Source organism: Camelus dromedarius, chromosome 21, assembly GCF_036321535.1.
Source record: "Camelus dromedarius isolate mCamDro1 chromosome 21, mCamDro1.pat, whole genome shotgun sequence".
Lineage (NCBI taxonomy): Eukaryota > Metazoa > Chordata > Mammalia > Artiodactyla > Camelidae > Camelus > Camelus dromedarius.
Window position 1 is genome coordinate 6,604,874 of NC_087456.1, and position 23,961 is coordinate 6,628,834.

The window sequence follows — 23,961 nt, forward strand, 5'->3', positions numbered from 1 at the left end:
CGAAGAAGGCTGGGGTCAGAGGAAGCAGTGGCTTCTGGATTCAGAGCTGGGTTTCTCTCCAGAGAATCAATGCAGGCGGCCTCATATTTGGAACCTGAGACCGTAAGTCGCAGGGCCATCTCTCAGGGCTGTGACTGAGCTGAAGGCTGCCTGCAGCCGGCTGAGCAGGACTGAAGGCAGCAGAGTTTGGAAGCCTGTTTGCCACTCAGGAGTTCTCCCTTCCACGGCCCGCCACAGTCTTGACTTACCTATCGAAGTGGAGTTTCCAGGGGCTGAATGTGGTGGATAGTTCTTATTTGCCTTTCTGATATACTCAGGTCTTCTTGACCGAAGTCATGGGGAGGACAGATGGCCTGGGGAGGGTCGGGAAGGAGATTATTTTGCGAAAGGCTGTGGCTAAATGAGACATTAGCATAGAGCCCCATTACAATGCCCCTGTGGGAGAATCAGGCGTTGATTTCTTCTGTTTGTTTTCAACTTTCCCATGGTAGAGTTGAAAAGTAAAATCCGTGTCATCTGTTTCCCACTGTGGGGGCCTTATCTGGCCATCAGAACCATAAGGTAAGGGGCTTCGAATGCTGGCCTAACAGCTGTGCCTCCACCGGCCGTCTCTGCCGTTGCCTTCGTACACGGCCCATCGCTTGGCAGCCGTGCTCCTTGGCCCTGCATTTAGATGTGCACCACCTCGGCCACAAGTGTGACACTTCTGCCAGGATGCCTTGGCATCCCAGTGCTATGCCGTGGACACAGCACCTCTGTCCCCTGTCCCCTGCTTCCAGGAATAGATAGGACCCACATGACGCCAACATTGACTTGGGCTCTCTCCAGGTGACAGGTGTCTGGGGAGGGGTGGGAGAGTGATACAGCCTCCGAGAGGTCCCCACTGGGCTCTCCAAGGCCAGACCCTGGGGCCTGGAATCAGCACAGCTTGCGGAAGAGTTACAGCTGTCTCAGCACCGCCCTCCACACCCCACTTCAGTGACAGTAGCTGCCCTGTGGAGTGGGCACTTCCGGATGAGAGAAGGCCAGGAGAAACTAGAAGTTGTACCCAGAAGCAAGATGGACAAGGGCCCTGTTGCCCTCCGATGGCCCCAAGTGTGTGTATGTGTATGTGTGTGCGCGTGCACGCACTTAGGGAGGGAGCGGGAGGGGCGTTTGAAGCGGACTGTTCCCATGGAGACCATCTGCACCGCTGGCTCAAGGATAGTTTCTCATTAACAGTCCCAAGCAGACAGTCTAATAAGGAGCATGATGAGGCCACGTCCCTGGAGAGGAGAGAGGGTGCAGAGGAAACTGGGTTATGGAGGAAGTGATGAAGGCTCATTCCTCTTCGGCCGCTTCCCCTCGCTCACTCACCTGCTGCTTTGGTCTCCAGGGCTGATGGGTGAGGGGTTCCTGCAAGGTGAATGAACCTGTAAACGGATGGCTCTGGAGTCTGTGTCCGGAGTCTGTGTTTGGAATCTAGAATTTTGAAGCTCTGGGTGGGACACCTGCCTTCTCTCCAGAGCACCCCCCGTGGGGCAGAGAGCTACAGGGACCCTGACCTGCCACCTCAGTGCCCTGAGGAGGGCCTGGAGGACCCCTTCTCCTGTGTGTTCACAGGAACACCCTGCTCACTCAGGCTCACACAGCGAATGAGTGACGGACTCAGGGAAAGAACTCCCCAGTCTGGCACAGAATGGGCCGCGCCTCTCCCTCTGATAACCCTGCCTCCTTCCAGCTCTTGGAATTCGCTGTAATAGCATCTGCCATGTGCTTGATGGAGAGCTAAGTGCTTTCCAGGCATCTCCTGTGATTCTCGCAGCTAATCCACGAAGTCGGTATTATCTTTAGCTGACAGGTTAGAAATCCGAGGTGCAGAGAAATAAAGCTGTGTTCTCCGGTTCCTAAGTGGCAGGGCCGGGATGTGAGTCTTCAAATGAGTCTTCAAAAGCTGAACGCAAAGCAGGAGCGAGGCAGGCCCTTCAGAGAGCAGCCAGTTGCCCTGGGGAGAGGCCCTCTTCAGCCAGGAGCCTCCCTCCCAGCGGGCCCGCACGACAGACACCTCCCAGATGATCTGAACCCATCCTTCTGTCTCACACTGGGCTGAGGCCCATGGAAGGGGCCGGGGAAAGATCAGGTTTCTCCCCTCCAGCCCCGGTTTTACTAAGATATTACTGACCCATCACATGAGTCAGTTTACAGTGCACAACTCGGTGATCTGCTACACACACACAGTACGAAGTGATCACCACACCAGGCTTAGCCAACACACGCATCTCCTCCCCTAATTACCTTTTTGTGTGTGTGGTGATAACTTTTAAGATCTCTCTTATCTACTTTCAGGTGTATAATACAGTACAGGTAATTATAGCTGCCACGCTCTACATTAGATCCCCAGAACTTACCCATCTTACAGCTGGAAGTTTGCACCCTGTGACCAACCTCTCCCCAGGTCCCCCACCCCCAGCCCCTGGCAGCCACCATCCCACTCTCGATTTCTTTGTTTGACTTTTTTAGGCTCTACGTATAAATGGGAACCTACAGTATTTGTGTCTGTCTGACTTACTTCACTTAGCGTAATGACCTTGACCTGTTGTTGTGTTGTTGCAAAAGGCAGGAGAGGTGTCTTCATCCCCCCGCCCCGTGTTCATGCAGCGTTTTATTCACGATAGTAAGACGTGGAAACAGCTGAAGATCAGGCACCCTCAACTTTGTCTGTGTGTTTGCTGGGAGGGACTGAGGGGTTCAGCCCGAGGCTGCCCAGCCAGGTGTGCCCTCTGCTCACTTCCCTTTTGGGGGGCATCCTGTGTTCCTTGAGGACCAGGGTGCTGCTTCCGCCCTGGGAAGCTTGGGCACAGCAGGCTTCCTGGAACAGACCCCTGGGCCGCGACACAATCCCTCATTGAGCACTCGGCCTCCCCTTCCCGCCGCTCTGCCAGCAAAGTCACATGCACCCCCACCCTCACCACCCCGAGGAGAACAGCCTGACCTTTGGAAAAAGCAAAGGGTCGCCCCGTCAACCAGAGATTTTGCCAAATAAGTGAGTCTGCTGGCAGCTTGCCCCTCCGCCTCCCTCCCCGCCTCAAGGAACTCGGCATTTTTCTCCTAGGAGCCCGCAGAGGAGGGCAGTGGGTTAGGAGCAATGTGTTCCCCTCACTGTCTTCCCAGATAGTGCTGGAGGGCAGCCTCAACAGCACGTGCGCACACACACACACACACACATACACACACTCTTACACTCCAGCCTCCCAGGGATGGCGCCAGGGGCCGCAGAGAGCAGAGCCAGGGAAAGAAATGAGGTGTGCGAGGAAAGAAACCTTGCAGACTGGGCAGGCAGCTCCCTCACCCCCTGCAGGGCCCATCGGAAGACTGTTCCTCCCCCTTGGAAGCCAGAAAAAGCAGATTCATTCTCTACTTGACATTGTCATCCACAATTTCTGTAGGAGAGAAGGGCAGGTGGGGTGACATGGCGGGGCGGGGGAGCTCACAGGACTAGCTGGGTCGCCCTGTCCCTAGGCTGGCTGTCCCCGCTGTCTTCTCCCTTGGCAGCGGGTCTTCTGGGCTGATTGTGTCCCTGTAATAAATCCCTCGGTAGCACAATGGTGTCTGCAGACGTCAGGACCTCTATGGACAAGGAGTTTCTCAAGAGGCCCCAAGCCTGGTTTCAGAGTGGGACTGGGGACAGCATCCTGAGAGTCTCCGCTCCCCCAAGCTCTGTCTGGAGTGTCAAGGAGAACAGAGGCCAAGGCCCCACCTGGCCAGCTCGCCTCTCTGGTCAGGGATGGGTTTGTGAAAAGAGCTCACGACCGGGAGCAGGAGAGCAGATGCTCATGCCAGTTCTGCCACAGACTCCCTATGTGGCCTTAGCTGAGTGGCCTCCCTTCCAAGAATCTGAGATTCCCTGGCCAACGTCTAGGCCTCTTTCTATTGAACCAGCCTTTGACTGTATGAAAGAGAGGCTTGAAGCCCATGTGGGCAAAGCAGAGCCTTTGTGAGGCTCCCCATCAGGGCGAGGCCAGAGCCCTCAAATGGATATGAGGACCCAAGAGACGCCAACTGTGAGATGAAGAAACCAGGGGCCTAGCTGGTGGCAAGAGGAGTGGGTCGAGGGGCAGCCCTGCTGCCCCTGACAGTGGCCTCTTCTCCCCACCTCCCTCTCTGTGCCCAACCCCACCATCTTTCCAGAGTTACCTTCCTTGGGCCCTGGCAGGAAAGGCATGGATGGGTATGGACGCTGAAGGAGGTTACAGATGTGTTCAGACACCAGAGATTTCTGCTGCTCCCCTGGCCTTTTCTTTCCTTTTTGTTTCCTGCCCCAGGCAAATGATAAAGCAGACAAAATTCCTCTTCAGTGCCCCAGTAGACCCCACGACCCTGGCCCACTTGAAAGAATTACTCTGAACCTTTTCACAGGCCTGGCTCTCCAGACTCACACTTACTGACAGCACGTAGAGCAGGGCACTCATCCCTGCCCCCCCCCCCGCCTCCCCTCCTGTCTTCTCTCTCCTGTGACTCCTCTCGCATCTCTAGGCCCTGTCTTCAGTCTGCCTTCTCCAGGCTCTCCCCTCTCTGAGCCCCTAAACTCCTCTTGTTCGTCTCACTGTGGTCCGGTCAGAAGGCTGTGAGGTCACCATGGCTTCTAAGAAGCACTCACTCTGAAAAGGTCAGCCCACCACACCAGCGCAGCATCCCCACCAGCGTGAAATCAGAGTGGCACGTAGTAACATAATCGCGTCATGTGTCTAATCATATCATCGTAAGGAAAAGACAGCACAAAAAGTGACAGTCACACCTGTTCTCTTTTCTACAGACAAGTTTTAACCAAGCCCTTCTCCCTACAAAGAATATACTCTCTAAAATCTCGCTATTCAAAGTGTGACAGCATCAGATGTGCAGTCTCAGACCCCACCCAGACCTGCTGAGCCAGAGCCTGCCTTTTAACCAGATCCCCAGGTGATTCATTTGCTTGTCGAAGTGTGAGAAGCCCGAGCCCCAAACACACACACACCTGTGCACCATCACATGCACGTCTCAGGCGAGGACTGGGGACAACCTGTGCCGCCTGCCCCTGCTCCCCACTTTGTAAAAAGCATAGAAAGGAGCGATGGGCTCTGCTCCCTCCCCAGAGTTGTCCAGAAGCAGGGTTGTACTTCTGCCGTGAGCAGGCAACGGTAATTCATCTGTCCCTCGAGTTTTCCAAAGGATGGCAAAGGAGTAGGCGGCGAGGAGAGGAGAGAAGATGCTTTCAGGTTTGAAAGAGAAGAAGGTGCAAAGGGAGGAGTGAGGTCTGGGGACCTAGCTGGGTCCTCAGGCTTTGCCCTGAGCGGTGGCTCGGATCCACTCCTTCCCTGGTCCCCCAGCCACACTCTTGCACCCCCGGCAGAGGAGTCTGCTTTCTCGAGGGCATCTGGAAATGATGGGTGGCCCCTTCAGAGCCCAGCCTTTTGTGAGCAGCATTGCCACTTCCGATACGCGGACTGCCCGGAGACCTCTTCATTTGATCAGAAGCTGGTCTTTCTGCTCAGCTGCGCAGTCTGGTCTCGTGGGGGAGGCATCACCTTCTCCATGAAGCACTCACTGGGTCTGTCCCCACCCCGTCTTGGCTGTTCCCCTGAGCTCTGCAGCTGGAAGGAGAGAGCCGCGCACCGTGCGCTCCCTCCCCAAGCCCTCCTCGGCCTCTCCCAGCGCGCTGGTCAATTAGTCGTGTCCGATAAGATAACCGATAACCATTGTCGTCTTTTCTTCCCCTCACAATGCTAACCCATCGGAACTAACAGCAAGCATTCAGAATGAGCGTAAGTCCCGGGCGCCTGTCTGCACTTGTGCCTCTGGGAGGTAGGAGGGCAGCACGGAGGGGTGGGAGAAGGCCAGGGGAGGAGATCCTGGGGGACTAGTGGCCTCGCCATCCTGCTTGCAGGGGTTTCTTGACACCAGAGCCCTGTGGTGAGGTCCCTGACCACAGGGGAAGCGGAGAGGCTCACCGAGAGCATCCTATTGCTGGAACAGGCAGAGGAGCAGGTGGGGAGGAAGGACCACTGCTCCCCCATCCTCCAGGGGCCAGCACAGTAGCACCATGGAGAACATTGAAGCTCGGGGCTGCAGACAAGTCCCTGGTGACTAAAGTCCCTTTCTTCTCCAGCCTTACCACAGTTTGGCCAACTGTTGAGCCTTCAGAGCTCAGAACCATCATGGCCACAAGGTTCTGGAAATCAAGCTACTTATTGTTCCTTGATTCATTCAACAAACATTTATTAAGAACTGTTGTACTAAGCACTGGAATATAAGAATGGGTAAAACAAAAAAAGCCTGGCCTTCAGTTTCTTACAAAGATACTACAAGATCTTAAAGAGATTCTTCTTATGCTTGGTGTTTGACACACACCCCCTTTCCTGCAGCCCCTGTTAAGGGAGCTGGGTCTCTGGAATGGGGCCCTGTCCTCCCCCTGCTTGCCTGCTTGTCTGGGTGGCTCCCAAAGCTCTTAATTTCAGCCGTCCCCCGAGTCAGGGACCAGGGCAGGTCCCTGCAGCCCTGACTGCCCACTGTGTGTGCTGTTGCAGTGTCCCAGCCCCCGACCATCACCAAGCAGTCAGTGAAGGACCACATCGTGGATCCCCGTGATAACATCTTGATTGAGTGTGAAGCCAAGGGGAACCCTGCCCCCAGGTGAGCGCCCTGGCAGGTAAACCCATGGTCCTGCCCAGAGCTGTGAGCCTGGGAACAAGCAGGGCCTCTCTGGCCCCCCACCCCGAGGGCAAGAAGCAGTCACCCTGAGGGGTCGGGCGGGGTGTCGGTGACCTTGCTTCTGAGGTTTGGCCTTTCTCCCATGGTCTTTTGTGGGGACAAAAACTCTGTGACACTGAGGAGCCGCTTCCACTCCTACTTCTTTTAAGGTTACATCCGGGGCAGCCGCAGACACACGCCCCCCCACCACGCCCCTAGGAGAAGCAGACCATGTTCTAGTCTCTCCATTCTGGGGCTCGGTTTCATTAAGGCTGCTTTTCCTTTCAAAGCTGCCCCTCCATTTTATCATCTACACCCACTGCACAGTGGCGTAGGTAACCTGGGCCATTTTGCTTTGACTAGAGTTGATTATCAAACAAGGGCACAAGAGGGGCAGAGCTGGCTCCCTGATGTGTTTGGGTCAGTGGAATAGGAATTTGGGTTTGCATTCCTAGTCAGAGTTTGGGAACGCTCGGGGGTGGAGCTGACTCTGGACTTTTAAAACATCAAAATGACTGCCTTCTCCTCCAACGAGCATAACCCCCCAGGGGGCTACTTGGGTCTCCGTCACCTAGAACCATGACCCCAGCCTTGGTTGGGTGAAAATACTAAGGTCAGGGACCTGCCCCACAGAGCCATCTGGGTGGGACCCGGGGACTCGGCATTTTGTCAGACATCCTAGGGGGGTTCTGCTGCTCGGCTAGGGCTGGGACCCACGGCTACGGAGGAGTGGTTGTGGGCCTGGGTCAGAGACTAGGGCCCCAAGATTCTGGCCTGGAGCCTGCCCTGTTACTCTTTGTCATCCCTGATGGTTCCCCCCGAACCCCCGGTGTTTGTCCGCAGCTTCCACTGGACTCGCAACAGCAGGTTCTTCAACATCGCCAAGGACCCCCGCGTGTCCATGAGGAGGAGGTCTGGGACCCTGGTGATCGACTTCCGCAGCGGCGGGCGGCCAGAGGAGTACGAGGGGGAGTACCAGTGCTTCGCCCGCAACAAGTTCGGCACGGCCCTGTCCAACAGGATCCGCCTGCAGGTGTCCAGTGAGTGCGGGGCGCGGGGCCCGGATGCCCTGCTCCTGGGTCAGTGGAGGGTCACTCCAGAAGGGCCACTCTTGCCCTTGGCCAGCAGGTGCCTTGGTGCCCTGCATGTCCTGCTGCTTTTCTGCCTCTGAGCAGGGATGTATCTCTCCGACCTCAAAAAGACTCCTGGAAAAGGAAGCTTCCAGACTAGTCTTGAACAGCTTCAACGGCCACTCCAGGCACAGCGCGGGGAAGGAGAGGAGCCTTTAAAGACGGGCATCCATTGAGACAAAAGGCCTCTCTTCTCCGGCCTCTCAGGGGCTGTGCTGTGCTTGGATTCACAGGCCCTGTCCCTCTCTCATGGCTCCCTCGTTCTCACATTTCCTCTTCTCTTTACCCTCCTTGCAACCTGCCTCTAACCCTGCTCCTCGCCCCAGCACAGACACCACCCTCATTGCTTCCTCCTTTGTCTGTTTCTCCCCAGAATCTCCACTGTGGCCCAAGGAAAACCTAGACCCTGTCGTGGTTCAAGAAGGCGCTCCCTTGACGCTCCAGTGCAACCCCCCACCCGGACTTCCGTCCCCAGTCATCTTCTGGATGAGCAGCTGTGAGTCTTGGGGGCCCAGTGTTTTCCTTCTATTTTAATCTTAGGGAATGGGTGGGTGTGTTAAATGGGGAGGGGGTCTTCCCAAGGCCAGAAGACCTTGACTTGTGAGAAGCAGGTATAAGGTGGCCATGTGGCTGAGAACATGGGCTTTGCAGGGAGAGATTTCTTGGGCTCACTTTTTAGCCTGGCTGCTATAAGCTGTGTGATTTTGAGCGAGTTACTTAACATCTCTGGGCCTCCGTTTCCTCTTCTGGAAAAAATAGGGCTGATGACTGTACTTACCTAATAGAATTACTACAAGGATAAATGAGTTAATACATCCAAACTGCTTGTAACAGGGCCAGACACACAATAACTGCTCAGTAATGTTTGTGATGATGAAGAAGAGCAAGAAAAAAAGGAATGCGAACGAGGAGAAACTTTTTCAGTAGGCTGGCTGAAGGTGGGTCGATACCAGGCCTCCTCTTTCAGTCTTTGGTTCATCGGGATTTACTCCAATTCACTCTTCTTGGAGGACAGAAGGGGGATTCAGGAAGGAAACTTCTGCTAAAAGAGTGATGGGGAGACAGGATGTTTAGAGCAGGGGGACAGAGTACCATCATTCAGAGCTTGTCCTGGCTCAGTTTTGCACAGAAGCTCACTTAACTGCTCTGGACCACTGTTTTTTTCCTGTGCTTTCAATCAAAATAAAGGGAGGGTGGTGCCTTATGAAGCTGGATAGAGGACTGCTATCTATCGGAGAATCTCCCTGGCTCTCTTCCTCCCTCCCTTCCTGAATGCCTCCCCTTCCTCTCCTCCCCCACCTCCTCCCCTATCTGTCCATCCATTCATCAATCTATAGATCCTCCTCCCTGCCTATCATCCATCATTCCATTCATCCCTGAATTCTTACTAGCCTGCTTCCAAAAGAGGCTGCTTTCAGTTGTCTTGCAAGATGCGTATGACTTTACGCTCAATCACTGTCCCTCTCTTGCCTCATCGCAATGTGTGTTTGTGGGGAAAGCCGCCTGGCCACGGGCTGGAGGCTGGCTTGCTAGCTGACTGTTCAGACTCCCCTCTCTCGTCCATTGCGTCACACTCATCACCAAGCTGTGTCCATGCTACCCGCTGAGAAAATCTCATGGCCCTCCTCTTTCCATCCTCTCTGCCGTCTCCCCAGCACGGGCCACCACCGGCTTTTCCCTGGGTTACAACATCACCTGTAACTGGCCTCCCTGACCTTTCCAAAAATGTAAATCTGACTGTTTCATTCATAGGCTCAAAGTCCTTCCTTGGCTCCTCTGTCACCTCTGACAAAGTCCAGACTCCTTTCCGGGGCACTCGGTTCCCTTCCTGATCTGGTCCCCTCCAGCTCCCCAGCCCTTCTCTGACCTCCTGCCCCTCCCCTCCTCGACTCCCCGGCTCAGGCTGTGGGTTCTTACCTTTAGCACAGACTGTTCCTGCTGCTTAGAAACCTCTTAGCTCCTTTCTTTTCTGCCTGGTAAATGTCATGCAACCTTCAAGCCTCAGGCCTAACCCAGAATGGACGGGGCGCTCCTCCCAGCTCACCCCCTTCTCATCTAGGGTTCTCCACTCACTGTGCTGCATTGCATTTATCTGCTATCTCTTCTGCCTGATCAAAGGCACTCTAAGGGTAGGAACTGTCTTTCTTATTTATCTTTCTTTCCACAGTGCCCGACACATAGTGTAGGCCTACAGTAAATCTTTGACAAATGATGTGAAAAGTTTACCAGCCCATCATTGTAAAGTTGGCACCATTAATCTTTAAGAAATGCTTTAAGAAATGGTGACTTGAAAAACAGTCGTCAGGAAGGCAATACTAATGAGTAGTCAGCCTTATTGAGTATATTTTTACAAACCTAACCACCTGGAAACCCAGCCATTTGAGTTTACATCAGATGCAGTGCTTGCAAAAATAGAGATAATGTAGTCAGTGTTCTTAGCCACTCCCATGACGTCATGAATTCTAAAAAGCACACATTTTCAGGTTTTCACATCTCTGAGATTGGAAGGTGTCCTGAAATTGATGGTATGTGTCATTGATCTGTGTGCATCTTACAATTATAATTCATGATGCTTTTTTCTTTCTTGGAGATGGATGGAGGTTTAAAAAATAAAATAGGTGAATTTGACTCCCGACATGGCGAGCATCTGAAGGACTGTGTTTCCTCCCTCTGGCCTCCGAGCCAGCCAGATCTTTTGTGGCATGAACAGGAGATAGAAACGTGTGGTCACAGAGCCTGGACGTGGTGGGCAGGCAGGTCTGAATTGAAATCCTACTCCCCCATCACTGCTCCTGCAACCCAGATGGTGCTAAATCCTCTGCTTGAGGAGTTGAGAGGATTAAATCAAATAATGTCACATTCCTGGCCCCCACCTGGCCCTCTGTAGGTGCTCAATTGCCAGAATTACGATGAACTTTATTACCGTCACCACTACTGCTAACTTCCCACTGTACCTCTGCTTCCGTACAGCCATGGAACCCATCACCCAGGACAAGCGTGTCTCGCAGGGCCACAACGGAGACCTGTACTTCTCTAACGTGATGCTGCAGGACATGCAGACGGACTACAGCTGCAACGCCCGCTTCCACTTCACCCACACCATCCAGCAGAAGAACCCGTTCAACCTCAAAGTCCTTACCAGTAAGTGCAGGCCCCTGCCCGGGGCTGGGAGATGAGCCCAAGCAGCCCCGGGCACCTGGGTTTGGGAGGAGCCTCGTCCCCGAGGCTGACCTAGAAATCCTTCCATTTCATTGTGCCTGAGCGACTTTGGCTGCCCTTAAGCAACATCTCTTGATTCTGCAGCCTTGCGTTAAACTCGTCCCACTCTAAGCCAGTGCTTCTCAAACTTTGGTGAAATGGGAGTCATCTGGTGAACTTGGCCCCCCCACACCCAGGCCTAGTGCCCCCCCGCCTGATGGTCCCAGGCCATCCAGGTGTTCGGGGGACACAGCAGAATTTGAGGAGCACTGCTGTAAGTGGACACCCGGCATCTCGCTCACGCAGTCAGCTTGATTGTTTCTTTTACTTCTAGTCATTGTTTGGTTATCTTTCTTTCTAGAATAAAGCTTTAGCGTGGGCTATGCAAATTCGTGGGTACAGCAAAATGAATTGTATTGGAGTCTGTAGTATGTATACGCTGGACCACATGGAACTGTTCCGTTTGCAAGTTGCAGGTTTATGTTTTAGCTTTATTTGTTTTCATTCTTATTCCCTGATTCTGCTTGGCTGGTACCAAAGTGAATGAGCATTTCCTGACCTATGCTAGCGTTGGTGGCCCTCCACCCAGGAGAGAGAGGAGCTTGTCAGTTGGGAGACGCACTGCTTGCCGGGGACCAGCTTTGGCTGCAAAGTCCCCAGCCTGCTCAGGACAACTGAAAGTGGCTATGTTGGTTTACACCGTGGATCTGTAACGTGCCTTCTGTAGAACAGCCCCCGCAGAAGTCCTTCATCTGTCTGCCTCTGCTGTGAAGGTTGTTTTCCATCCTGTGGACCGAGGTGGTCGTGGGGGAGGCCAGGCAGAGGGCACCGCGTTGGGCTGGCAGGTTCCACAGGTCGAAGGAAAGAGGCTGAGTCCTGACCTCCCAGAGCCCACCCGAGGGTGGTTGACGATGCCCCCTGGGTGGGCACAGGAGGAGGGGGAGAGGCTTGGGGGAGCTCATCCTTTGCTCAGGACAGGTGGGCACTGACCCCTCTGCATTCTCTCCTCACCTGTCCCTGGGGGGTGGGAACCGGTGATGCTGAGAGTCAGCCCCGCCCCGCACGCCGTTCTCACCACAATGTCAAGGACCATCCACAAGAAGCAGCCTCCTTCCTGTGCCTTTTCTCCTGTTGTGGGCTTTTTCTCTTTCTTTCTTTCCTTCTTTCTCTTCATGTTCTACCCTTTTCTTTGTCACTTCCTTCTTCTCTGTTTCGCCTCCCTTTTTCTTTCTCTCTTATTTCCCCACCTGTCTCATCTTTTTCTCTTTGAACCCCATGTCACCCTCCTCTGATTCTCCCCCTCCTGCCTCCACAGCTCCCCACATGCTGCTCTGAGCTGCCCGGACTCAGATAGCCACCGAGATGGCCAGCAACCCAGGGACAAGCCCCGTGTGTTCCTGGCAGGGCTGCCCAGCTTCAGCCCGCTTCCTGCCTTCTCCCTGATTTCCTTATTCTGGACCCAGGCCCAGAGAGGACCCCTGAGAAGAAAGTTGGGCTGTCCGAGGTGTTTCCCCAGGGCAGGGGTGACCGCCTGCCAGCTGGCTGAGCGAAGGAGGACAATGTGGTCTGCCCAGGACCTCAGAGTGGCCTGAGCCAGGACAGGGCAGGCAGCATCGGGCGGTGGGAGGGGCAGGAATGTCAAGAGCAAGATGGTCCCTGGACAGATTTGCAAATATTAACTACTATGTATAAAATAGATAAACAGCAAGTTTCTTCTATATAGCACAGGGAGCTATATTCCATATCTTGTAGCAACTATAATGAGAAAGAATATGAAAGTGAATATATGTATGTATATGTATGACTGAAACATTATGCTGTACACCAGAAATTGGCATGTTGTAAACTGACTATACTTCAATTGAAAAAAAAAAAAAGATGGTCCCTGGACAGCCTTTAGTGCCATCACCCGGACCCTTCTCTCCCGGCACGGGGTGATGCATAAAGTCTTCCTGCTGTTTGGGGACTGAGTCAAGCAACCCCCTGCAGTCCTGGGCAGAGGCCCTCACTGTCACACGGGGTAGAAGCAGGGAGATCGAGGTGGTACGGAGCCTTCCTCTGTGAAATTTAGTAGTTAGAGATTTCAGTAACATTGAGAAGCTAGACATTCCAGAAACATCCTTTTCTCTACCAGAGCAGGTAAAGGATTCTGCTTCACTTCTGGGTCCATTACTCCACTGAAAACTCTTTCCCCCAAGCTGAGAAATCCCCCAGGTGATGGGAACAGAACCCTGCCGGCTTCCTGGAGTTCTCCCAGGGCAGCTTTGGCTGGGGGCAAGTTCTGGGCACCCGAGCCAGCCCAGAATTGGGCACAGGTGCTTAAAATAGCTCAGCTGTGCTCTCTCTACTTTCCTGCCTGGAAAGGACACAAGCTTTTTCTTGAATCTTCAGAACCAGGTCTGGGGATGGGAGGCACAACAGGCCAGCTGGGACAGCTTCAAAGCCTGTTCTTACCAGGGGTTTCTATCACAGTCTGCCCAGCCAGGAAGAAATAAATCTCATCACAGCCAGTTTTTGATTACCTGCATGAAAGGGAGAGAAAGATGTCTAATACAAAATACTGGGTGATACCAAATCATTTTTAAATTTTGTTTTGGGATGCAGTCAAAGACGGACAGTGAAGTCAGACTAACAAAGTGATGCCTGTCCCCCTCTGCCCAGCCCACAGTGGTTCCGGTCTCCGGTTCCAGCCTACCCCCACCCCTCCGGGACCTTCTGCCACAAGAGGCAGCCACCGAGGGAGGAGGGCTGTCCTGAGGCAGACAGTGGAACACTAACCCTGCCTCCTTCGAGTGTCTGTGTCTAAGTGACCTTCTTAGGGGAGTCAGAAAGTCTCTCTAAGTTTCTGAGATGACTGTGAGGTCAGTCCTGAGCTTGGTGGCTTCTTGAAAGAGAGAGGTTCTGATTCACCTGGTGGCCTGGGGGCAGGAAGCCAGGCTCCCTTCCCTGTGTGTGCCATGTCCTCCCCCAGGAGAGGACCGTTGCCTCCCAAGTCCAGTTGCTGCCCCCCCCCCCACCCCTTTGCCACCCTGTCTCTTCAATCCACTGCAGATCAATTTCCACCTATAGTTCCATTTCAACCCAAGCCGACTTCCCAGACACAGGCTAGGTCTTTTACTACACGCCCCATTTTAAAGCATAGTTCTGAAGAATGAAACTCCTGCTGGGTATTAAGGACATTTGGGAAGCTACGAAACTCACAATTCAAAATTCGAAATTCACAATTCGCAATTCGCAGCAATTCGCAGCAATTCGCAGCAATTCGCAATGCGGGTCCCAGAACAGCTCACGTTGCTCCCACCCTCCACCCCCATTAGTTGTAACAGGATTTGATCTGCCTTCAAATATGCAAATATGCTGGCAACATCTCTCCCCCGTCAGGCAGTTGGGCTTGGTCCAGGCTCTCAGGGCCGTCAGCTTGGCTTCCAGGCGGCTGTTCCGCTCCCCACCCCCTGCTGGCGCTGTCAAAACTTGACTCCAGTAGCTGGAAGGGGACGATGGTAGGAGAATGGAAAGCTACTTGAGGATGTTGGCATGATTCTGTGCCCTATTCCAAAATGTCTTTTCCACTGAGGCTTAAATGCCCACAAGTTTTAATCACCTAACATTGGAACCGAGGCCACTGATCCCATTCCTTAAGGAATGTCTTCATCCCAAGCTAGTCTTTTAGAGCTCTGAGTCTCCAGCTCAGTCAGCAGCTTTCTATGTTCCAAGCATAGAGCTCACAGCTCACACACTCTCTCCTGTCCCAGGCTCCCCTCTTCATCGTAAAATCTAAACCTCAGCTTGGCTCCCCATGCCTCGCTGGATGAGTAGCCTCCTCAGAGGGGGGCCTTTCTGCCAACAGACACATCTCGGAGTCCAGGGCGGTGCCACCTGGTCGGGGTGGGGAGTGCTCATTGCTGGTCAGCACAGGATTGTGGGGTGCTGCCAAACGGCCCTCTGTCCCTTTCTGTTGATGACCTGTTTCTCTGTCTTCTCCCCTCACTCCCTCCCACCCCACGCAAGTTAGCTTCCGCTCAGGTAGGGCTTGGCTCCTTCCCCAGGGCTCACTAACACTCCTTTCTCTTTAGCTACCCCAGGAGCTGGCCTGACCCAGAGGCCTAGGAACTGAGGGTTTGGTGGGGAAGGAGTTGTTCAAAAGATTGCTGTGAGATGCCACTAATTCCTGTCTCCTTTGTCAGAAAATACAGTAGGACCAAGCAATCAAAGGTCAAACCTAATTTTTTTTATTAAAAATGAAACTTATTATTGCCTTCTTTTGCAGGATTTAACCTTTTCTTTCCTTTTGGGGGGCTGTTTTGTGTTGCTTGTTCTTCACCAAGCGTATTTCCTTTCCGAATTTGCTGTGTGTTTCCTTTGCAAAAGCCCACTGGTGCTCCTCGGCTGTTCTGTGGCTTTGCATTTCTGTTGTTCTCTCCCGTTTATGCCTCCGTGACCTCTCCGTGACCTCTCCGTGGTCCCCGTTTGCTCACCCTCTTTTGTTTATTGCAGACCACCCCTATAACGACTCGTCCTTAAGAAACCACCCTGACATGTACAGTGGTGAGTCGCTGTGGTGACCTTGGGAGTAACCTTGCCTGTCCTAACCCCAGTTTGCCTAACTTGACTGACACCGTGTCATTAACTCATGCTGGGTGCCAGGTCGGACAGGTGCCAGGTCAGGGCACCGAGGCTCACCAGGAGGAAGGCGGCCAGTGTGGGAGTCGGAGGCAGCTCCTGTGGTGGTGTGGTCTCTTTGAATGTGCCAGCCTCCAGCTATGAATTCTGGACAAGTTGGTCATTCCAGAGTAGGACTTCCAAAGAGCTTCTTGGACGGTTCAGGAGAAAATTAGGAATCAGTGGTGGATGGACGGAGAATCTCTGATAGAGGGGTTCCCATAGTCAGGAGGAAACAGGAAGTTGAGTTCCTATCTGTGGTTTAAGGGATACAGAAAGCTCTGTAGTGTGTGTTTAGTGAGCTTTTAAGTGTCTGGATGTGAATTGCCTGCGTTGTGCTCCAGCCTTAGTTACTGGGGTTCCCACATCGCAGGTCCCGTAACTCTTTAAAATCCATCTGGGAAAGAGGCATAAGAGGCTAGCTCTGAGTTCTCTTCCAAGGTAAGTAGAAATGAAAAAAAAAAAAAGCTGGACCATCCGCTGCAATCTGTCACCTGGGCCTCTCCTCTCCTCTGGGAGCGCACGCAAATCCAGTGCCCACCCGTCCACACATTTGCAAGCCACAGAACCATTTCCGGGAGGCATATTTCTGACTCATCACACAACTGGTTGCCCAGACTGATGAGTAGAGTAATTGGCTGCTTCCGCACCTGCGCTAGCCCCCAGCCATGGCTCAAGAATGTCGCGTTTCCCTTGAGCAGCCGGAGGAATCATCATCTGCTGCCTCCGGAGAGGCAGCTGGTCCCCGTCATCAGTTACGCCTCAGAAGCTGAGGCTGCAGGTCCCCAGGGGGGTCGTTGTGGGCTGAGATAGATGGGAAGTGTCTGTATTGTGATGTGCTAATATAAACAATGATCCGTGTCTGAAATGGGGGATGGGGAGAGGGCGTGAGAGCCGGGGAGAGAGGCAGAGTCCTTAACTTGGCACCAAGCAGCCAGAGCCACACTGAGATCCTGCCAAAGAGATTTACTGCCCGAGGAAGCAGGGAACCTTTGCTGGATTCTGGGCATTGTTTGTTTTCAAAATAATGGGGCCAACCACCATTGTGCAAGAGCCCCAGAGCACTGGTGTGGAATGTGCTGCATTTTTTTAATTGGGTTCTGCGTACTGTATTATGGAAGTATTCTTAAAGCCTGAGTAGATCAGAGCCAGAAGGCTCCTCAGAGCGCATCAGGCCCACGCTCCTTGCTTTATATAAGACAAACCATTGAGGAGGACATACAGGTAGAGTTGTTCTATCAACGATGTAAGTTCGAGTGGTTTCAGCCACTTAAACCAGTTTGTGACCAGTGGCAGCTACTATTACAAGTGAATAAATGGGACTTATTAGGAATCAGCCAGAGCTATGAAACCAAGCAGAGCTCACAGGCTCTCACAGGAAGATCGACCTCATCTCCTCAATCCAGGGTAGCACAGAGCTGACCAAGTATGACACCAGCTGGAAAGGATAGGAAGTCAAAGTGAGGCACATGTTGAACAAAGGACAGCTAGCTTGAATGCTTCTAGAGAGAAACAGAAAGTGAAAAGGAAGGAAAGAAGACAAGGTCCTTCCTGAGTTCAGGGAGCTGGACAGAGAGAGTCAGTGTGATGAGCGACGCCCAGTGCACCTCTCAGCTTGGCTTTGAAATGTGTCACGTCTCTTTTGTAACGGTAGGGCCGCCCCGTAATTAGACTTTGTCCTAGTGGTTTCTCTAGTGGTTTGGTATCCCCTGAACATGTGCCAGATGCCCCCGGACCTGCTAAGTAGCAGGGGGAAGCTGGTCTGAGATTGTAACTTGCCACTTATTTATCCAGGCCAGGAGTCAGGAAATTAAGGGCATGCACTCTGAGGCAGACTGCCTTAAATTAAACTCAGGCTCCAGAACCTACCATTGAGTGATGCTGGGCAAGTCATTTAGTGTGTCAGAACTTTTAATCACCTTATCTGCAAAATGGGTATATTCCCTGCCCCCAAAGGATTGTTGTGAAGATTAAACAGGACAGTGTGCCTATGGTTCCTAGTATGTGTCAGACACATCATTGGTTGATAAGTGTGACCACTGTTGGTGTCAGAGGGGATGGTTTAGTGTTGACTGTGTCCAGTACAAGTGTTCTTTGCTTCTGAAAATAAGAGAGGCATGGAGAACTTGAAGAGAAGCTTAGGGGAGAGAGGCAGGCACAATTATGGGAAGAGAGTACTCTGGTAGGAGAAATTTTAGAGCAGACCAGAAAAATGAAAGCTTTTCAGAATCTCAGCTGCACTGAGAGCCAGATAAGAGAAAAGCTCCAACTGCTCCCTGAGGCACTTGGGTCAGATTTATGGCAGAGATTTCCCGGCAGTAGGAAGTATCAAATGTTACTAGACAAAGAGTTTTTCTCATCTTCGGAAGTGGTTTGGCCAGCCGTTCCTAGAGCCAAGAGTCAGATGAGACGCCAGGGATCCAGCCCCATGAGTTCTCAGTTCTCAGAATCAGAAGCAAAGGTAGGACCCAGCCACCCCTAAAAACTGTTTTTGGCAAAGATTTTCAGATACATCTGATTCATTGAACTCTTTTCTGCTCACATGGAGTATTGGACAGAGCGGAGCCACTCGGATTTTCAGCAGTCCTGACCTGTCCCCTTGCAGGTGACAACTGGGGCATTTTTCTTGGGCTCTTTAAAGCCGAAGTGGTTGAGGCAGAGGTGTCTCCTGATGTCCTCCTGCTGCCCACATTCCCTGGCAACCCAGGAGCCCACCCTTGTACCACAGCCTGTGAGAGCAGGAGAGGATGGACCGCCCTTGGCCTCGAGGTCAGATGGGCACACGTGGGAAGCTCTCCCTGAATCCCCACAGACGTGAGCTTTAGCATCTGGACTCTGAGCTTGATCAGATACTGGGTCCAATTCCAGCCTAAGATGAGGGAGTGAGAGAAGTATCATCAAGCTGGAGAGGCTGAATCCTGCCTCTCAGATGTGGTGGGATCCTATGATATCCTAAAAGGGTGGGACCCGAAAAGACTCTGCCATCTTCTACCCATTCAGAGTCTCATGGAGTCATCAGCTTTGTCACCACGACTCTTCCTGGGTCTGCTTCTCCAGGGAAAGAAGTTAGCTGCCCTCCCTTGGGAGCAGTGGCTCCCAAAGCCACCAGCTGGATTATCCTTTGTAAATTTTCCTGTCAGTCTGTTTCACATAAGACCACACTTCTTCACGATCTTCCCTTTGGGTCCAACCTTCTCATCCCTTAGTGATGCCGTGTGTCACCCTGACTCCTCTTCAAGCTTCCAGTGGCCTTAACAATCCTGTTGAGATGCCTTTGGAGCCTCTTAATTTCCAGCCCAGCTTCTTTTTTTTTTTCCCAGTTTGGGCTTGAGTTTATTCGATAGCCGCCAAAGAGAGATGGCATCTTAGCTGAGATGGTGAGAACAATATTCAAGGAAAACATAGTGGAAGGACTTCACCAGAGCAGCTCATTACGACAAAAGAAAGATATATATCTTTCTACTTGACCTCTTTTGCCCTTCAATTTTGGTTTTCTTTGGTTTGAGTAAGAAAGATATTCCCAAAGTCAGAAGTAGGAACATCCATCCAGAAGTGCATCCATCTTTCAAGAGAGAAGATACAGAATAGATGCTGGGACAGAAGCTTTGGCCCCAGGTGGTCCAGAATCCAAAACATAGCGGGCTTGTGACCTTGGCAAGTCTGTTGACTCCACTGAGCCTCAGTTTCCTCTGTGGAGAGTGGGACTAATACAACCCAAGTTTGCTGTGGGAATTAAATGTGATGATGATGGAGACGGAGCTGAGCCCAGCCCTTGACCCATAATGACTGCTCACCAAAGGGTAGCCCCAATTGGTACCTCTGCTTTCAGGATGTTCTTCCCCATATTTTTGAACTTTGGCTCATTTCCCAGTAGCTTCTCCTCCTCTGGGATGGCCCTGCAGTTGTGAGCCCACAGCCGACAAGTGAGGTGTTGCTGTAACCTTTTTATAGTCACAGCTGCAGCAGGTCAGGGCAGCCACGGCGGGTCTCGTGTTCGTCCCCCCCTTCCCCATGCTTAATGCTTTGCTGGTCACGGGTGCTTGTGGGGCTGCACGCTGCGGTGTGAATTAAGTGTCCGCAGCGTCCCACGTTGGTTTCTGCAGGTTTTGTTCCCACGTGGAAGGAGTGTGCTGACCGAGCTTCCACATAACCCCAAGGTCCCCGGGTCTCAACAGATTCACCAAACTGCCACCAGAGCCTCCTGCCCTGAAATCTTTTCTTTATGATGCTCTTGACCTTGTGTTGTCTGACCGTTTGGGTGATTCTGTGACGATGGGCGGGAGGAGGCTGCTGCTTTGGTATCAGGCTTCTGTGGGACTGGGAGCTGGATGCTATAAGAGTTATAGGTAAAGATGGTAACCAATTAACCACATAATGGATTAACCCCTTCCGTAGCCACTGTTGTATATGTGTGTGCTGGGGGACAGATGAGGACATCTACAGAAAGAGAGAGAACGTGGGGTAAACTGACGCCTTCTTTTGTGTTCTCTTCTCGCCTTGCATTCATTCATCCCACAGACATCCACTGATCGCTTGCCATGTGCTGTAAATTGTGTCAACAGCCTCACTACCTCTGCATTTGTCTCCTCCTTCTCTTCCCCTTGACAAAAGGATAAAATAGACGCCACCTGTGTGAAATGCACTCCCCAGAGTGCCGATGGAGAGCTCCCCTAGGACAGGATCCCCACTGCTCCAGCCAGACTCCAGCTAGCGTAGCAAGTCCAGCGATGTCACAAAGATAGAGATCCCCCTGCCACTCTGTCCTCATTGTTGTCAGCACCCAGTGACAACACCTGCCCTCCGCCCAGAAGAGTGCCTTGTTCTCGCTCCAGGCGTGTCTGAGGGCTCCCAGTTCCTGGAGCTCTGCCTCCCCTCCCCCTCCCCCCTTTCCAGCTGAGTCAGAGACCCATTAAACCCATGAATAGGCCCAGCTTATATTTATATTTTCAACTTCTCTTGTTTACAATCATACACCTCTTGAGCAGGGGGTGACTCCTGCAGTTTCCCTTTGGCTTTGGGGTTCCTCATTGCAAAATCCTTGTCCTTCTCTGTTCCGTCTTATCCATCTCCGTGGAGCTGTGCAGAGAGCTCTGAGGGAGAGGTGAGGCTCAGGTAAGGTGGGGTCCACTGCGCTGCGGTGTTCCCAGGCTTGCATGACCCCTTCCACAGGGAAACAGCCTGCCTGACAGTGTCAGTCTCTGTGCGCCATCTGGCCTTCAAAACCTGCGCACACATGTCACTGATTCGAGCCCCCGCGGCTGCTCCAGCCTCGTTGAATTGTAGATCGCCTCCTCCATCTTGGCTGCCACTTGCCTCTCACCCCTCCCCCAGTCTCTCACATCCAATTAACACCCTCCTCCCCAGCCCCCTTCCAAAGTCATTAGTGAAGAAGCAGAATGGTCTTGGCCCCAAAGTGATTTCCTGTCATCCCTGTTTATTAATTCTCTCCATGTCTTTGCTAAACCATTAATAATACTCCCTGTATCTCTGATTGTTCATCTGAGTCTTTGTGGCTTCATCCCAGCTCCTTGTCTCCAGGGTCCCAAAGAGCAGGTTATCCGTCCTGTGACCCCAGTATGGGGGCCGTCTCTTTCTTCCACTGCTGCTGAGATGGCTTCCCCTGGGCCACCGTGCTGGCCTCTGGATCCTAACACAAGATGCTCAGGGAGTAAGCCACTCACTGCTCAGGCAACCCCTCCCCCATTCCAGGGGCAGAGAGGCTGACTGAACCCTGAAGGAAGCCGGGCTCCTCTCGGCATATCCTTTCAGAACTTAGAGCCGCTCACACACCTGTGCCAGTGGGGCCAAGGAGCCCCGCGCTTCCTAACACATCTCTCTTAATGATGCCCCAGCCCTTGGGGTGGTTTCAGCTGGGAGGTCTGGGGCTTGGCGCCCCTCAGGGTACGGGGGTAAGCAGGAGGCAGGATGACATTTCTCTCTAGCCGGACAGCTTTGGCCTAGCCAGGTCAGCCCTGCGGGCAATGGGCTCACAAGAACTTGTTCTATCCGATTTCAGCCCGAGGAGTTGCAGAAAGAACCCCCAGCTTCATGTATCCCCAGGGCACTGCAAGCAGTCAGATGGTGCTGCGTGGCATGGACCTCCTGCTGGAGTGCATCGCCTCCGGGGTGTACGTACAGTCTGCACCCCCACTTCTGGCCATCCTTCAGGAGGATGGGGTGGGGGTTGTGCATGATCTGTTCTCATTGCATTTTGGTGGCGGGGGGCGGTGCAAAAAGAGAAGCAGACAGCTCCTAGCGAGGACTCTGCAAATCATAGTCATCACCATCCCATTCTGGCCGCCTTCCTTTTTTAGAGAATGAGGAAAGGAGATGGCTAGGCTTCCCCTACCAGATCCTCCTGTGATCTCAGATAAGTCCCTCGGGCACCCTGTGGCCAAGCATCCCCTCTGCATAGGAAGGATCAGCTCCCAGAGGACATGCATCCTCCGGGGACTTTAAAGACACCTGGGTGTCCCAGGCTCTGTACAAAAATAGCAGAGCCACATTTAGTGATAAGTCCCTGTTTCTCACTCGGTCCCTCTTAGCCCAACACCAGACATCGCGTGGTACAAGAAGGGGGGAGACCTCCCATCTGACAAGGCCAAGTTTGAGAACTTTAACAAGGCTCTGCGGATCACCAACGTGTCCGAGGAAGACTCTGGGGAATATTTCTGCCTGGCCTCCAACAAGATGGGCAGCATCCGGCACACGATCTCGGTGAGAGTAAAGGGTACGTTGTGTGTATTTCTCATTATGAGGACTTTGCCGGCCCTACACTCCGTGACCACGCTTCCCTCTCTGGGTGGCCGGGGCAGGATGAGTGGGAGAATCGCCCAACACACTGATTAGTGGCGATCGTGACCTGCAGGAATGGTGTCACCCCCTGGATGTGTATGTCTGTGTGCGTGTGTGTGTGAGAGAGAGGGAGGAGGGTATTAAGGAAGGGAGATCCTGCCTGGCCATTGCCCGACGACTCCTTGTCCCTGGGGCTCCTTCAGCAGGTGCACCTTCTCCCGTGACCCATTTGAATCACCCAGAGCCTTTCCTGTCTTTCGTTTTGCATTCCAGGTCACGGTGTGTTGTCTTAGCCCTGTGCTGTCTGTGTACTTGTGCACGGTTCTTTTTCAAAATGAAGAGTCGTCATGGCCCAAATTATTTTTTTTAAGTCACTTCCCTCCCCCAAAAGCAGAGATGGCCCACCTGAACTACAGGAGGCAAGAGAGCACGTGGCTTTGCGGGTCCCAGCCATGGGTGGCGGGGTGCACCAGTCGCTTCTCAGCCTGAATGGTGGGGCTGAATGGAGGATGGGGATGATGCTGTCTGATGCCTCAGTGCAAGAACTTTCTTAGCACGTGTTCAGTTGACCTGTGACCGTGATTTCAGCACCACATTCAAACCAGGGGTTCTTAACCTTTCTTGAAGTTGCAAGCTCTTTGGGAATCTGATCCAAAGGACCCTCCTCTCGGAAAAATACACAGCCACATATTCAGAAAAATTTCCAAACAATTGGAATGGGTGGCCAGCTACGAGCTTCTGCTCTTACCAAAGCTCAGTGCCTAAAAGAATGAATAGCAGGCCTTTCCTAAATGGTCTGGTCTAGCAGCAGCAATGACAGAAATCTGGAGGGGAGGACAGCTCCTCCCTTCTTTAGCACTCTCCCCAACCTGAGCCCTTGGGTGCACATCATGAATGCCTGGGGAGCTCTAAAAGCATTGGCTGCCTGGCTTCCCCAAGGATTCTGATGTAGGAGGTCGAAGATGGGCCCTGGCATCCATGTTTGTGAAAAGCTCTTCAGGAGGCTCCAATGAGCAGCTCCAGTTTAGAACTGTTGTTCTGTGAACTCAAAATAAACCAGTCAGCATGTGTGGCCCCAAGTCGTCGAAAGGCAGGCTGGATCGTCATCCTATTAGGATGAGCCCTGGGCAGGTGGCCAGGGCCGGGAGCTGACACTCAGGGGCTCCTGCCTTCCTAGAGGGAGCCCATTTGATTCCTTCTGCCTGCCCGTGTCACCTGACACCCCCGCCTATGCCTGTCCTTGTCTTCCAGCTGCTCCCTACTGGCTGGACGAACCCAAGAACCTCATCCTGGCTCCTGGCGAGGACGGGAGACTGGTGTGTCGAGCCAATGGGAACCCCAAGCCCACCGTCCAGTGGATGGTGAATGGGGAACCTTTGCAATGTGAGTAACATACCACTGTCCCACCTGCCCCTGCTCTGTCTCCTGTTGGAGGATTCATATCCCCAGCCCTGTGGGCCAGCCCTGTTGTACCAGA

General features: G+C 52.9%; 1 protein-coding gene across 18 annotated transcripts in view; it reads left to right on the forward strand.

The window, feature by feature from the left end:
* Positions 1-23,961, forward strand: part of NFASC (neurofascin) — a 175,465-nt gene that overhangs the window by 102,862 nt on the left and 48,642 nt on the right. For 7 of the 18 annotated variants that reach the window (XM_031438737.2, XM_031438744.2, XM_031438746.2 and 4 more), the window contains exons 4-12: positions 5,760-5,777; positions 6,540-6,645; positions 7,546-7,742; positions 8,206-8,328; positions 10,803-10,973; positions 15,525-15,575; positions 21,706-21,817; positions 22,235-22,419; positions 23,736-23,867. In XM_031438737.2, the coding sequence (XP_031294597.2) occupies positions 5,760-5,777; positions 6,540-6,645; positions 7,546-7,742; positions 8,206-8,328; positions 10,803-10,973; positions 15,525-15,575; positions 21,706-21,817; positions 22,235-22,419; positions 23,736-23,867 (1,095 nt within the window). The remainder of the gene's footprint in view (positions 1-5,759; positions 5,778-6,539; positions 6,646-7,545; positions 7,743-8,205; positions 8,329-10,802; positions 10,974-15,524; positions 15,576-21,705; positions 21,818-22,234; positions 22,420-23,735; positions 23,868-23,961) is intronic. The other 11 variants (XM_031438738.2, XM_031438750.2, XM_031438751.2 and 8 more) reach the window with 3 other exon arrangements.